The sequence below is a fragment of the Papaver somniferum genome, unplaced genomic scaffold (assembly GCF_003573695.1).
Source record: "Papaver somniferum cultivar HN1 unplaced genomic scaffold, ASM357369v1 unplaced-scaffold_117, whole genome shotgun sequence".
NCBI classification, from domain to species: domain Eukaryota; kingdom Viridiplantae; phylum Streptophyta; class Magnoliopsida; order Ranunculales; family Papaveraceae; genus Papaver; species Papaver somniferum.
Genome location: NW_020620714.1, coordinates 2,916,682 through 2,930,896, shown reverse-complemented (window position 1 = coordinate 2,930,896; position 14,215 = coordinate 2,916,682). Strand labels below are relative to the sequence as shown.

The 14,215-nt window shown below is 36.9% G+C and overlaps 1 protein-coding gene across 1 annotated transcript; it reads left to right on the top strand.

Annotated features, from left to right (window-relative positions):
• Positions 1-9,569: 9,569 nt before the first annotated feature.
• Positions 9,570-10,205, top strand: LOC113329621 (glycine-rich protein 5-like). The gene has a single exon (XM_026576477.1). It carries the CDS (start codon positions 9,570-9,572, stop codon positions 10,203-10,205), a length of 636 nt encoding a protein of 211 aa, XP_026432262.1.
• The last annotated feature ends 4,010 nt before the right edge of the window (positions 10,206-14,215 follow it).

Here is a 14,215-nt window from a genome sequence, read left to right as displayed (position 1 = left end):
GAGATAACGATGTGAATACTGTTGGGAGAAATAGAAACGAAGTCAATACTATGTGTGGTTGATATAGAATCACCATATAACATGTTACTGGGGAGACCATGGGTGCACGCGATAAAGGTTGTAGCGTCAACACTACATCAATGCATTAGATTCCCAATTCCAAGTGGAATAGAATAAATTAAAGGAGATGTTACGAGTGCGAAGATCTGCCACCAAGTAGATGTAAGAAATTATGAAGGACGTGCAAAGAAGCGAAAGGATCGTTGGAGAAAAGCGAAGGAATTGATGAAGGAATAGGAATTTCGGATATACATGATTAGAGCAAAGGAAGGAAAAGGAATACCAAGCGAGATACCAGAGAAGGAAGGTAAGCCAACTCAAGAGATTAAGGAATCAACACCAATGGGAGAATCAAGAGCAAATTTCACTGCTGCAGAACCAACAAAAGAAATAAATGTTGGAACGGAAGAAGAGCCAAAAATATTAAAAATAGGAACTACAATGGATAAGGAAGAAGAAGAAGGAACAATAAATATTTTGCGAGAGTATAATGACATATTCACATGGAGTATGGAGAAGATGCTAGGAATAGATCCGACTGTCGCATGCCACAAATTGGATATTAAAAAGAATGCAAAGCCATTTAAGCAAAGAATAAGGAAGATCGCAACAACATATCATCCTCAAATAGAAGCAGAGTTACAAAAAATGTTGGAGGCAGGGATTATAAGACCGAAAAAATATCCAAAATGGATTGAAAACATGGTCGTGGCTCCAAAGAAGAATAAGGGGATCAGGATTTGTATAGACTTCAGTGACTTAAACAAAGTGTGCCCGAAATATAGTTTTCCTTTGGCAGACATCCCGCAAATGGTGGAATCAGCATCAGGAAATGACATACTCTCGTTGTTGGATGGATATAAAGGTTATAATAAAATTCCTTTAGCTGAAGAACACCAAGAACATACTGCCTTTTTCACACCAAGAGGATTATACTATTATACGAAAGTGCCATTTGGATTGAAAAATGCGGGTGCGACATATCATAGAATGGTAGAGAAAGTATTTGCGAAGTGGATACATACAACATTGGAAGTCTATATGGATGATATGCTAGTAAAGAGTAAAGAAGCATAGGATCATGTAGAGAACTTGAAGGAAATATTCGGACAGATGCGAAAGTTCAATATAAAGGTAAACCCAGAAAAATGTGTTTTTGGAGCGTCTGGAATTTTTTTAGGATACATAGTATCAAAGGAATTAATTGAATTCGATCTTGAAAAGGTAAAAGCAGTGCGAGATATGCCACCTCCTGCAACGGTAAAAGATGTTCAGAAATTAAATGGTTTGATAGCTTCGCAGGGGAGATTTATTTCCCGTTCTTCTGATAAGTGCAAACACTTTTTCAACATATTAAAGAAAGGAACAAAATTTGAATGGACAGAGGAATGCGACAAAGATCTGGAACATATAAAAAAATTACTTGATGAATCTATCAATTATGCAGAAAGCAAAGCCAGGAGAGGATCTGTTACTCTATTTGGCATCAACACCATATGTGTTAAGTGCTGTTTTGTTACGTTCGGATCAAGGAGTATAAAAGCCTATATATTATATAAGTAAAACGTTCAACTCTGCAGAGAAAAATTATTCCAAGATTGAAAAACTAATTCTCGCGCTGGTTTATGCATCCTTCAAACTTCGCATATACTTCCAGGCTCATAAGATTAAGGTGTTCACAAAGGTGCCAATTGAGCCTGCAATGAAGGATTCAAAAATATCAAGGAGAATTGAAAGATAGAATGCTCAAGTGGGGAATTCTGAGATTAGTTATGAGGTTTTATATTCCCCTAAGTCACAGGTTATTGCAGAGTTCCTAGCAGAATTTCCTTTGGAAGAAGATAAATATGTAGAAGATGTGATGTATGTAGATGAAGAACATGGGAATCTTAAAGATTTATTGACATATCATAATTCAAATAGATGGGAGATAATAGTAGACGAATCGTCTAATGGAGAAGGAAATGGAATTGGTATTGTCTTTATTTCACCAACAGGAGCGCGAATGGCTTACTCATTTAGGTTGGAGTTCGCGTCCACAAATAATGAAACTGAGTATGAGGCAGTTGTACATGCATTAAAGTTAGATATCGAAATGGAAATAAAAGATGCGCGAATAACCAGTCACTCGCAGTTAGTAATTCGTCAGATAGAAGGTAAATATAGTACAAATTAACCATCTTTGCAGAAATACAAAAAGTTGGTCATGGAGTTAGCAGAACGAATTCCAAAAATAAGTTGGAGACACATAGGCAGAAAGGACAATAGATTCGCAGATGCGTTGGCTTTCATACCTTCTATGTTAGTGGATCCAGTTGCGAGACATAAAGATACAAACACTCTTTTTAACATCTATAAAGAAAGAAGAAGAAACAGAAGAAGATGTGATGATAGTAGAAGACAAGGAAGAAGAACAAGTGAATGAAGACAAAGATTGGAGAACTGACTTCATTTATATCTGGAAAAGGGAGAGGTACCAAGAAAAAGGTTAGAAGCACACAAGTTAAAAAGTCGTGCGACGAATTATGAATTAAGAGATGGTATTCTGTATAGAAGATCATTTCTTGGACCTTCGCTTAGATGTCTTACGCGAAAAGAAGGAATGAAAACTTTAAAAGCATTACATTATGGGGATGCTGGAAATCATAGTGGAGGAAGGTCACTCGCATACAGAGCAATAATACAAGGATATTATTGGTCGTACATGCATGAAGATGCAAAACAAGTATCAAGGCGATGTGAAGAATGTCAACGTCATGGGAAGAAAATACACGCTCCTAGAACAATGCTAAATATGTCAGCGAATCCATGGCCATTTGGAAAATGGGGTATTGATATTGTGGGCCCATTTATACCAGGTACTTGACAAAGAAGATATTTAATTGTCGCAACAGACTATTTCACAAAGTGGGCAGAAGTAAAAGCAGTTCAACATATTTGTGACAAAGACATATTCACATATATTTTTGAGCATATCATATGTAGATTTGGCATCCCTGCAAAATTAGTATCTGATAATGGAAAGAAATTTGAAGGCGAGAATATAGAGATGTTACTCAATGCGTTCAAAATTCAAAGTGGAAAGTCTACCCCTCTATATCCACAGAGTAATGGACAGGTGGAAGCAATTAATAAAACAATCGCAGACACATTAAAGAAGAAGTTGGAAGGGTACAATAAAGGGTGGTGCGAGCAAGTACCTAATGTAGCATGGGAATACATAAAAACAAGGAGAGAAGCAATGGGAATGTCACCTTTCTGTTTAACATATGGGGTAGAAGCAGTGTTACCAACAGAGGTCATTATCCCTACAACAAAGAAAGAAGCGTGGGAGAAGAATCTAAGTGCGGATTTAATTTTAAAGAAACTAGGGAGGTCGCTCTGTGATATGGAAAATTATCAAAGAATATTAGCTCCAAAATACAACAAACGAGTTAACATAAGAGATATTCAACCAGGAGAATTGGTGCTGCGAGAAATACCAGTTTATCAAAAAGGAGGAGATGGGAAGTTAGAAAAGAAGTGGGAAGGACCATATATAATTAAAAGAATAGTTGGTAATGGAGATTATGAGTTAAGGAATCCTGAAGCAAGAGATATAGGACTCAAGTTAGATCGTCCTTGGAATAGGTTATATTTGAAGAAGTATTATCCATAAATACTTGCGATATGAATCGCACAGGTGACAATGATACGAAGTTACGCATGCGAGTTCATATTTTGAGCATGGATGTAAAATTCAATTCAATGAACAATTTTGAAGATTTCGCTCAGTATCCAAGAAATAATTTCATAAGAAAAAGGAAAATGTAAGACCTTGAAGGAAGACCTTAATAGAAGGCAATGGAAATAAAAACTCTAATTAAGGAGGCTAAGCATCCGAATGTGGCGTGCAACCTAGTTCGCATAAAGGAAAAAGGCAAAAAGTAAGACATATCGCACGTCATAATCGGGGAAAACCTGGTAAGAATGACTCAAGGGAAAGCTACATCGACCCTGGAACTTGAGTCATGGAGATTTGGGGTGAAAAAAACGAAAATGCCCATCCAGGAAAGACACCTAGATCGAAAGATTGGGGTAATAAGATCTTCCTAAGGAGTGCAGAAACTCGATCAGGGTGCCGAGGTACACGGTTGAGTCAAGAGTTCCCGGGGCGTCTGGAGCGTACCTTGTCACTCTTGACAAGTCCTAACTATGATGAACTCGGTCCGAAGATAACCCACTTAGGGTGCAGTCTCGTAACCATAAACCTTATCGGTGGAGGTATAAGAAACTACGAAATTAACTGGTTGTTGTATTACCGGATGGGAGGATCCAACCATAACCCGGTAGAGGTAAGCTTCCTTGAAGGGGAAACTAGGGGGAATATAAGGATGGCACCCTCTATTAGGGAGCTGAATTATGTCCAAAGACGTAAATGTCATGAGGCTTTTTACTCATGGTAGTATTAAGGCTTGTCATATTTATGCACATAAGAAACCTGCAGAGATAATAATACAAGAGTATGATAAGGCGAGATCAATGGGCCTTTACATTTAGGTGTAATGAACGCCTGCGATCTCGTCGCACAGAAATAAAAGATACATTCAGGAAAAATAAGACATTTACTTAGGAAGGCAAAATAAACCTCATGAGAAAAGTTATATATAAGTTAATGTTGTTTCGCAGGGAATCAAAGGACGATAACAGGACGATCAAATTCGCACACTTATTTCTTCCAATAAAATATAATAAGAGGAAAGTATGGGAATTAAACCAAAAAGATATTATCTTTCTTGATCAAGAAACAATTTCAAAGTGTATCAAAATATAAGAGGGGAATAAGGATAGTTAAAAAATACGAAGAATAAACATTTTCAGAAGGTACATCTTGTTTAACTGAAGACTTTTCAGCATCAATCTTGAGACTTGGATTTGGGTCCTTAACTTCAGCATCAGCCCTATCAATAGAGTCCATATTGCCAGAATTCTTCATCAATATCATTTTCATGGTCTTTTTCATCATCGCTTACAAACTCATAGTCACTATCTGACTCAGGATACACCTCTTCCTCGCTTACATTAAGTGGAGGGACAATTACTGGAGAGAGAAAGTTGCTCAGAAGGATCTGGTTAACTAGAATCTGATCCTTATCATGAGCCTTGCGAAGAACTTCTTTCTCAATATTTCTGGCATTAATTTACATGAAATTTTGAAGATATGTGAATATTCTTCGCGCCCGGTCCCGAGAAGCAGTGAGAGAAACCTCAAGATTTGTATAAGATATCTCCAGGTTCGCACGATCTTTGCGAACTTTATCTAAGTCAGACCTCAACTGGGAAATAGTGGATTGATTCTACTTTTCGGAGCCTGCAAAGAGTAATATAGGATCATGATTTAGAAACAAAATTTGCATCAATAAAGTAAAAAGAAATAAATAAATAAGACAAACAAAATAAGGAAGTCAACTCTAGCTGACTACCTTCGCAGATTTTAGAAAAGGCGAGAGTGTTATTCTTCATACTTTCCATAGCTTTATCAAAATCATCACCAACTGAACCATTGAGACGGGATCAAATCTTCTTTTCATCAGCATAGAGGGAACTATTCTTTTTCTTAAGGACCTCATGAGAATGCTTCAATTGATCATATTGTTCTTGAAGCTGGTTCATTTTCACAGTCAAGTTTATTTTACTTCGGATGATTTTTTCATTCGGGGTATTTAATTCCTTAAATGATGCTTCGTGCTGAACTTTTAGTGAATCAAGAGCTTGTTCTCGATCATCATTTATTTTCTGAAGAATTAAGTATTGACGCAAAACATTATTTCCTTCTTTAGAAAGGAGCGTTTCTCCATAGAAAGACTATGGTTTTCTTCTGACAAGGTTTGATATTTTAAATCAGCACTATACAACAATTTAGATAAGTGGGAAATCTGAGCACTTAATATTTCAATCTCTCTAGTAAGATTACTATTTTCATGAGTTAGATTGTTAATCTGGTAAAGAGAGTATGAATGTTGGTTATTTAATTGATTTAATTGAATCTGCAACTTCTCATTATTCGCACGGGTATCTTCAGCAAGAAATTGAAAAGTGAATCTCTCAGCAACTCGCTTCTGGTCTAAATCTTAATAAATTCATGAACAAGTTTAAAAGAAGTGAATAAGCGAAGAAATGCATTATAAGATATAATAAATAAAGAGAAAGAATACCTCTTAGTTTTTGGTTTTCGTTGCGAAGACCTTCGGAGTCAAGAATTGAGACCTGGAGCTCTCCTTTCAACTTACTCACTTCCTTTTGTAGAAGAGTATTCTGTTGCGAAAGTTCTAACTGGAAACAACTAGATTCAAAATGACCTTTAGTTAAAATCATTCGACGATGAGATTCCTGAAAAGAAAGAGGATAAGGATAAGTAATTAGAATATTATGATCAAGAAAACAAGTACAAGCGGAACTTACCAAGACATCTAGAGCAATATGAAAGCTTGGATCAATTTGAGAATGAATCTCATTCCTAGTAGCTTTATCAGAAGGAAATCCGCATAGCAGTTTACTCAAGCAAATGCGGAGTTGGTGAGGATCATTAGTAGACGATTGGGCAGAATTGATTATACCAAGTAAATTTTGAGAAGAAAATCTTACACTATCCAAAGCTTTCTTATCTAGAGAAATAGGTTCCAATAACAAAGAGGAAGTTGGAGAAGGGAAAACAAAAATAAAAGGAGAAGGAATGGTGAAATTCGCAGAGTGAAGAATATCCGTATTATTCGGTATGGTATCAGTGTTTGTGAGCAAAGGAGTTCTCGCAAAGGTTGAAATAATTTGAAAAACATCCGAAGAAACCGCAGAGGAAAAAACAGGGATATCCTTTATTCCTTGATCAACAATTTTCTCTTCGGGAGGAAAGATTTCTTCGAGAGTAACGGACAGATTCACATGAGTAGGGTGAGTATTAGTTTGAGCTGTATTTTCGACAGCAGTTGGAGGGGTGACGTTCGCAACACCACATTCAGGAATAACAATATTTGATTTAAGAGTTGTAGGTTTGCGAATTCTCTTAAGCTTCGTTCCTTTTCCACCACCCATCTCACAATCGGAATCCTAGGAAAGCAACGCAGATAAGAAATAGAGGCAACAATATTGTTTTATAAAAATAAGATATTTCTTACTCCTTTGTTGTAAGAAGTTTTCCTCTTGAGAGATTCTTTGTCTTTGGTGTCTGAAGAGGATTTAGGGTTGGAAACGGTTATTTTAAGGCCGCCTGAGGAAGAGTTTTTCATGCAAACAGTATGGGAATTAAGTTAATTATAAGATCAACAATCATGATTGAGATTAAAAATTATAATCAATAATATGATTATTAGAAGCACGGGGGGTTGATTTTGATAGAGTATGCAAACCTTGAGTCAAGATCCATGAAGATAATAGTGAAAGAACAACAACAGCAACAACAACAATGAATCAGATAAGCAGTAGCAGAAAGATAAAATAATCTCGAAGAAGTTGAAAAGAAAAAACGAAATCAAAAGAGAAGCATAAGTTATGTCTCTAAAATAAATCGATAAATAGGTAAAAGAGATAACCGGTTAGAAACAGGATATATCGGTAAAAAGTAGAAGAATTGACACGTGCAGATAAATAGGATTGAATTACGGAAAAGTGTCAGCAAAACAAAATGAACATGTGCGATAATTTGGATCTCAAGTTTCTCATATCGCTCACTTTGTAAAGAAAACGACATGAGAAGAGGCAAAATGTAAGAGTGAAATATCACACATTCATTATGTATGCGAAACAAAGATCATCTATACAAGCGAAGATCATCGCACATAAGCAAAACTGAGATGACGTATTTGATGATGTCAGCACAGTCACGAGTAAAATGTGATAAACTGTGCGAGGTATAAAGTGTGTGAATATTGAGTGAATGTATATGAGCGATTATAACGCACAGTGATTCCGATAATAGGGGATCCATTAGCTGTCATCCACTATGTAAAATCCTATATAAAGGAAAGGGCTATCATGTAATGAGAGAGAACTCAGAGAGTGTGTTAGACAAGAAATTAGGAAAGAGAAAGTTTAGTTGGAGAGCAAGTAAAGTCTTTGTATTATCTTGTATCCAATTTAAGATTTTAATGAGTAAATGAATGATTTTCCCCATGATTTCTTAGTGTATTGTTTAGATGCTTGTAAGGATGTGGTTGTAGAATTTTCTGCAACTACATTTATTACCCGAAATTAATCATATGTAGACATTATACGTTTTTAAATAAGCATTGACATATATGATTGATCCATTATTCATCCAACCCCAATGTAAGCTAGCTAGTCTTTCAAGCATTGGCTGTTGTTCGCAGCCCTTTAGAATTTGGGACTCAGAGTTGGACCACCAGTTGAGTCACTGAGTGACCGATTTAATTGATGGGTAGGTTCGATGTTGGTGAGGCAGAGAGGTGGTGTTGATTTCAAGATTCAGAAAAGATATCGAACAAGAACGCGAGGTTTTCCATTTCATCACTTCACTATTCTCGCTGCAAGAAAATCTAGTTATTGCTACACCATATATTGCCACACCTTCAACATAGGTGTTGCAAAAACAAATTAATAATCACAGTAATTTTCAGCTGCAGCCGAAAATTATAATTTATTGTCGTAAAATGAAATTTTTACCACACAACTGTAACAACAATATGAAAAGTGTGGTAAAAAGATATAATCACTTTGTGCAGCAATAGAGATGGGATGCAGCGTTACACTTTTTTTGCTCCACATCGGGACACAATAAGAATTTATGCTATAACCATTGGGTGCTCAAATATTAAACCTCTTTCTAGTGGATCCATTGTTTTCTTAACGGATATGTCAGTCCAAAGCTGTGTTGTCTTCTTCAAACCATCTATTCTGCACACAACCAATGCCTACTTCGCATTTCTTATCCATCCTTGAGAAACTCAAGACACCATTAATACATATTTGATGATGAGTTAATGATCCTACATGATCAGTAAGAAGAACCCCTCTCTCTCTCTCTTAAAGATCCTAGCAGGATGGTCCAGTGTATACTAATGCATCTTACCACTTTCTGATTCTCTCTAGAACAAAGTGAAGCTTAAGAAAATGTGAACTGTTCAGAGCTGTAATGATTTTTGAAGCAATAACCCATGCATATGTACGTGTGTAACACTGTTAGAGTTTGCTGTAGTACATGAGAACTGATGACTAATAAGAAGTGTACATATAAAATCTTAAATGCACTCTGGAGTCCAGAGTCTGGACCTCATCATCATTAAAAGTATCATGAAACATTTAACACTGACATACTCATTTATGTTTCTTTTCCCTTTGCTCTCATCTTTATTATTTTAATGTTTCCCACCGTTTCATCATTCTCTTCGATCTCTATTTATTCTCATCCAAAACAATAGTCCATACCTCAGTCACACTAGAACTCACTAGTTGTTATAACTACCACCATCTAGAGACAGAGAGAAATAAAAATTGTGAGAGAGTTCACTAAGTGAGAAATGTCCAAGTTAGGGTATATGATGCTTCTAGTACTAGTGTTTTCTGTTTACGTTACTTGTGCACGTAATGTCCCTGTAGATTCATCATCAGTAGTTGTTCATCATCACAAAGCTACAACAAATTCAGCTGCACTAGGTGTGAATGATCAAAAGAACTTTGTCAAATACGGTGGTATTGGTAGCTACGCAGGTATTGGGGGTACTCTAGGGGGTGTTGGCGCAGCTGGTGAAGTAGGTGGCATTGGGGGTGTTGGTGGTATCGGGGGTATTGGTGGTGCAGGCTTAGGTGGTGCAGCAGGAGGGCTTGGTGGTGCAACTGGACTTGGTGGTTTGGGTGGTGGTAGTGGTCTCGGTGGTGGCAGTGGACTTGGTGGTTTGGGTGGTGGTAGTGGTCTCGGCGGTGGCAGTGGTCTTGGTGGGCTAGGCGGTTTGGGAGGTGGAAGTGGTCTTGGTGGTTTAGGTAGCGGAAGTGGTCTTGGTGGACTTGGTGGTTTAGGCAGCGGAAGTGGTCTTGGTGGACTTGGTGGCTTGGGTGGTGGAAGTGGTCTTGGTGGTTTGGGTGGTGCTGGTGGTGGTGCAAGTGCTGGTGGTGGTGCAGGATGTGCTGATGGTAGTGGTCTTCATCCTCTACCATGATTTGGTATTTTGGTTTCCAGATAGCAAGGTACAAGTATTTGTAGTAGTACTATGTCTTGTTTCGTTTTTATTTTTTGGGGTTGTTATTAGCAAGACAATATCTACGTGTTTTGTTAATGATCGTCTTATGATTTCACTTCCGTTGCTACGTTAATAATTATGTTTAAATATCGGATAGTTCGTTATCTGTTATGCCTTTCAGTACATTTTCATCTAATCAATGAGATGGAATTGCTTTCTTTTAAACGAATAAAAATGCAGGAACAGATAGGAATGAATTTAGTGACAAGATACAGTATATAGTATATAAGTGCTGAATGTTTTCTTGCATCCAATTAGCAAGTTTTTCTTTTTTTCTCTTATCTTCAGGTTTTCAGTTTTTAAATCCTATGATAAATCACATGTGCAGAGCTTTAGGGCTGGTCCTGTGTTTAGAAGGGTCGTGTGCAAAAAATTTTGTAAGGCCTTTTATAATGTCAAAAATATTTTTTTGGTAATTTTTTGGCGACTGTAAGCAAAAAGATGTCAATTATTTGCATATAATTATATAGACAGTGAAGTACTAAATAAAACGTTAAGTTAAACGGGAATGGTAACTATATTAACGGAAAATGGGTCATTTGTCCAAATATTTTTAAAACATGGTTCAAATAGACGAGTAAAAATTAGTATGGATGAAATGGACACTAAAAGAAATAACAAAGATGAACCTGGATTCATCCTGATTTAAACTTAAGAAATAGTAAGGATGAAACTGGATGCATCCTGATGTAAATTAAAAATAAGAAAAAATATTTGAAAATGGGTAGGATGAAACTGTTTACATCCTCTTTATTTTTACATTTTTGTCCATTTAAACAATATCAAAATCTAAATGTCTTTTTCACCCAGAAATTGTTGATTTTGATCTTTTTAACCAATATTGTGTTTTATTAATGTCCACGTACAAGAACAAAAATACTGGAACCGAATCCAAAATATATAGCCATGGCCTATAGTATACTGGAATGACATACGTATTCCGGCCAAGGTTCACCCGTTCGATCCTTGCAGCAGCGAATTTTTCTTTTTTTTTTCAATGTTGGATTGGACTGGGCTTAGAGAGAAAAGTGTAGGGAAAAAGGGCTCACCCGTTCGATCCTTGCAGCAGCGAATTTTTCTATTTTTTTCAATGTTAGATTGGACTGGGCTTAGAGAGAAGTGGGAAAAAGGGACTTCGACAGAGCTGGGCCCTGTGCGGTCGCACGGCCTGTACATTTTCAGACCCGGCTCTGCAGAGCTTACTGGTGACGTCGGGTAAAAAACCCTCCACCACGTACTAGAGTTGGTAACCACATAGTCGAACGTCAGATTGTACACATGTGTTAATTTCATTCCCGATATGATAGTTAAAAATACGACTCCTTGTGCCTTTATTTTCATCTTCTGGCTGAGTTATTATAAGTTATTCAAACAAGGTTTCCCAATCATGTAATCGTTGAAATCCACTCCAATTTGAGGAGTTTGGATGTAGTCTAAAAGACCACTAGTTTAGGCATCAAAATAAAATAAGATATCCAATCAATCTTGCGGTTGAAATTCGATGTTTTTGCCCGTTACCAAGTAGTATAGATGCCCCCTGATCTTAATTTATGGAGGTAACTAATACAACGATAAGGTTTTAATGGAACTTGACCCCTCTGAAACCAAGTCAAGAAAAGCTATCACTGCTTTTGCTTACCATCTTTACTATATCTAGTAGCCTTTCTAAACAACTCACACCACTGCCCGTTGGTAAATCCCCGTCTAAAAACAAATCCATATATACAATGCCTTTGAAACAACTATTGTATTTGTAGCCGTATCCGGAAGGATTGTATTTGTGGCTGTATCCGGAAGGAGACTTCGGTAAGGAAGAAATATGTTGTAGATGTTGGAAAACAGCACAAAACAAGATCACAAGGAGTAACTGGTGATTTGAGTCAAACATGGGAGAAATAATAAGAAAGAGGCGGAATATAAAGCAGCACACAACCACAACACAAGATATATGTGGTTCACCTTTACAGGCTACATCCATGGTCAATACCTCCAGAAAAACTTCCATTAAATCAAAGACCATTACATGCTTTTTCCAAAACACAAGACAAGACCCAAAGAGTGAACAAAACATACCTGAGAACACCATTGAAGAAGCCAATTGTCCAAACCATTCGTCAAACCATCCTCGTTTCTTCTCTTCTACAACTTCTTCACAGTTGCTAGTAACAGAGAAGAAATCCCCAAAAACACTAGAACACCAAATTCCTCTTCTACAAGTTTTTCTTTACAATGAAATTGACCTTCACGATAGTACACGATCCTCCCTACCAAAGAAACCAAAATCCTAAGCACAAGGATTTACCACTCCTCTAGGTTGGATTGTCTACAAACCTACAATTCTAGTCATATATATAGAAAAAACAAACTTAGCCACCAAATATTAATCTCCTATTAGGATACTAAACTCTTTCATAAACTCTATTAAACCTAGATTAGGAAATCCATCTCAATATGGAAACTGTCTGAGAATAGGAAACTCACAAGTTTTCCTAACAATCTCCACTTCGGATCATAATTTCAAGCATGAGACGATTACAGGAAATTACCTCCATATTCCACCAGAGTTATTCACCATCTCTATATACCCGTCGAATTACTTTTGGAGCTCAAACCCGAACTTCCATCTTCATAGTACCATCTCTTCGATCAAAAAACACCATGACATTGATAAAAGTCTTCAAACCAGCTTCTTTATGAAGAGCACTTATGAAACTGGCCATGTTTCACAAACACCATGAATTTTTTTAATCACTATCAATGAATCCTTGCACAGACTTCACCATTGGTCACCAAGAGAACCATCCAGAAGAATCACCATTAACTCCACCTAAACAGTAAGAAAATAACATATTGAATTCTAATTCAGAAAGGAAAAATTAGCTTCAACATCATACTTCAGGACATGTCAAGATTACCGTGTAGCTGAAATAAACCATCAAATATTTCCATTGTGATTAACAGGCTTAATCCTTTAAGTGATTACCAAAGCCATCACTAATCTGGCATACCTTCTACCACCATCACACCCAACATGTTCGCTTAGAATATATACCATGTGGACGTCCATATCACCGTGATACATGCTACCGAGTTGAGAAACTGGTCAGTTGGGTTGCAACGTGTTATAATATGCCAACGAATTACAAGGGCGAATTATTCGCGAGTGCACAAGCAGGTACAGATAGTGGTTAACCACCCGGCCAGTGCATTGTTGCTGTCGATTCCTAGTTTACATGACATATATTCACTCTTTAATCATAAAAACATATATTTACACTTGAGAAAGGTATTTTTTTGCTTATAAGATATATATATCGTGTGACGAATTTTATATTCCGATTTCATATCTCTAAAATGAATTATACAAAGACGTATGGCGTCCCGAATTACCGCGGAATAATACATGTATGATCGCCGTTTCGTCGGTTTATCGGATTCCGAATTTCTAATACAACTGGTGAAGAGTCATGCATGACGTACGTCTAGTATTATGTTTACCGGATGTCCTTCGAGTCTTTGACCTTAAAAATAAGGTTTCTGAAAACTTAGCTCCATGATTTTCTAATCGTGGTAAAGTACTCAATAATTCATTGAATGCAATTATTTTAAGTCAAGTATACTGGACGGGGATCACAAGGCTGTGTCCGATGAGGCGTTCGGAGAAGATCAGGTAACGTGTACAAATCAAACCTACTGTGAATCAAATTAATGCATCAATAACAACAAGTATTTTTTTTCTTATAGGCTAAAGTCAGATCCAAGCCCTTACCCAAATCCAACAAGTTGGACTAGCCCCACTGCTAGACCCAACCCCGCCAAACTCCTTTATACAACTAATTAAATACACACCTCTATTAAGATGGAGCTCGAATTCTTGACTTCCTCCTTACTGAAATTGATGGGATACCACTTAGCTATGCTCTTGGATC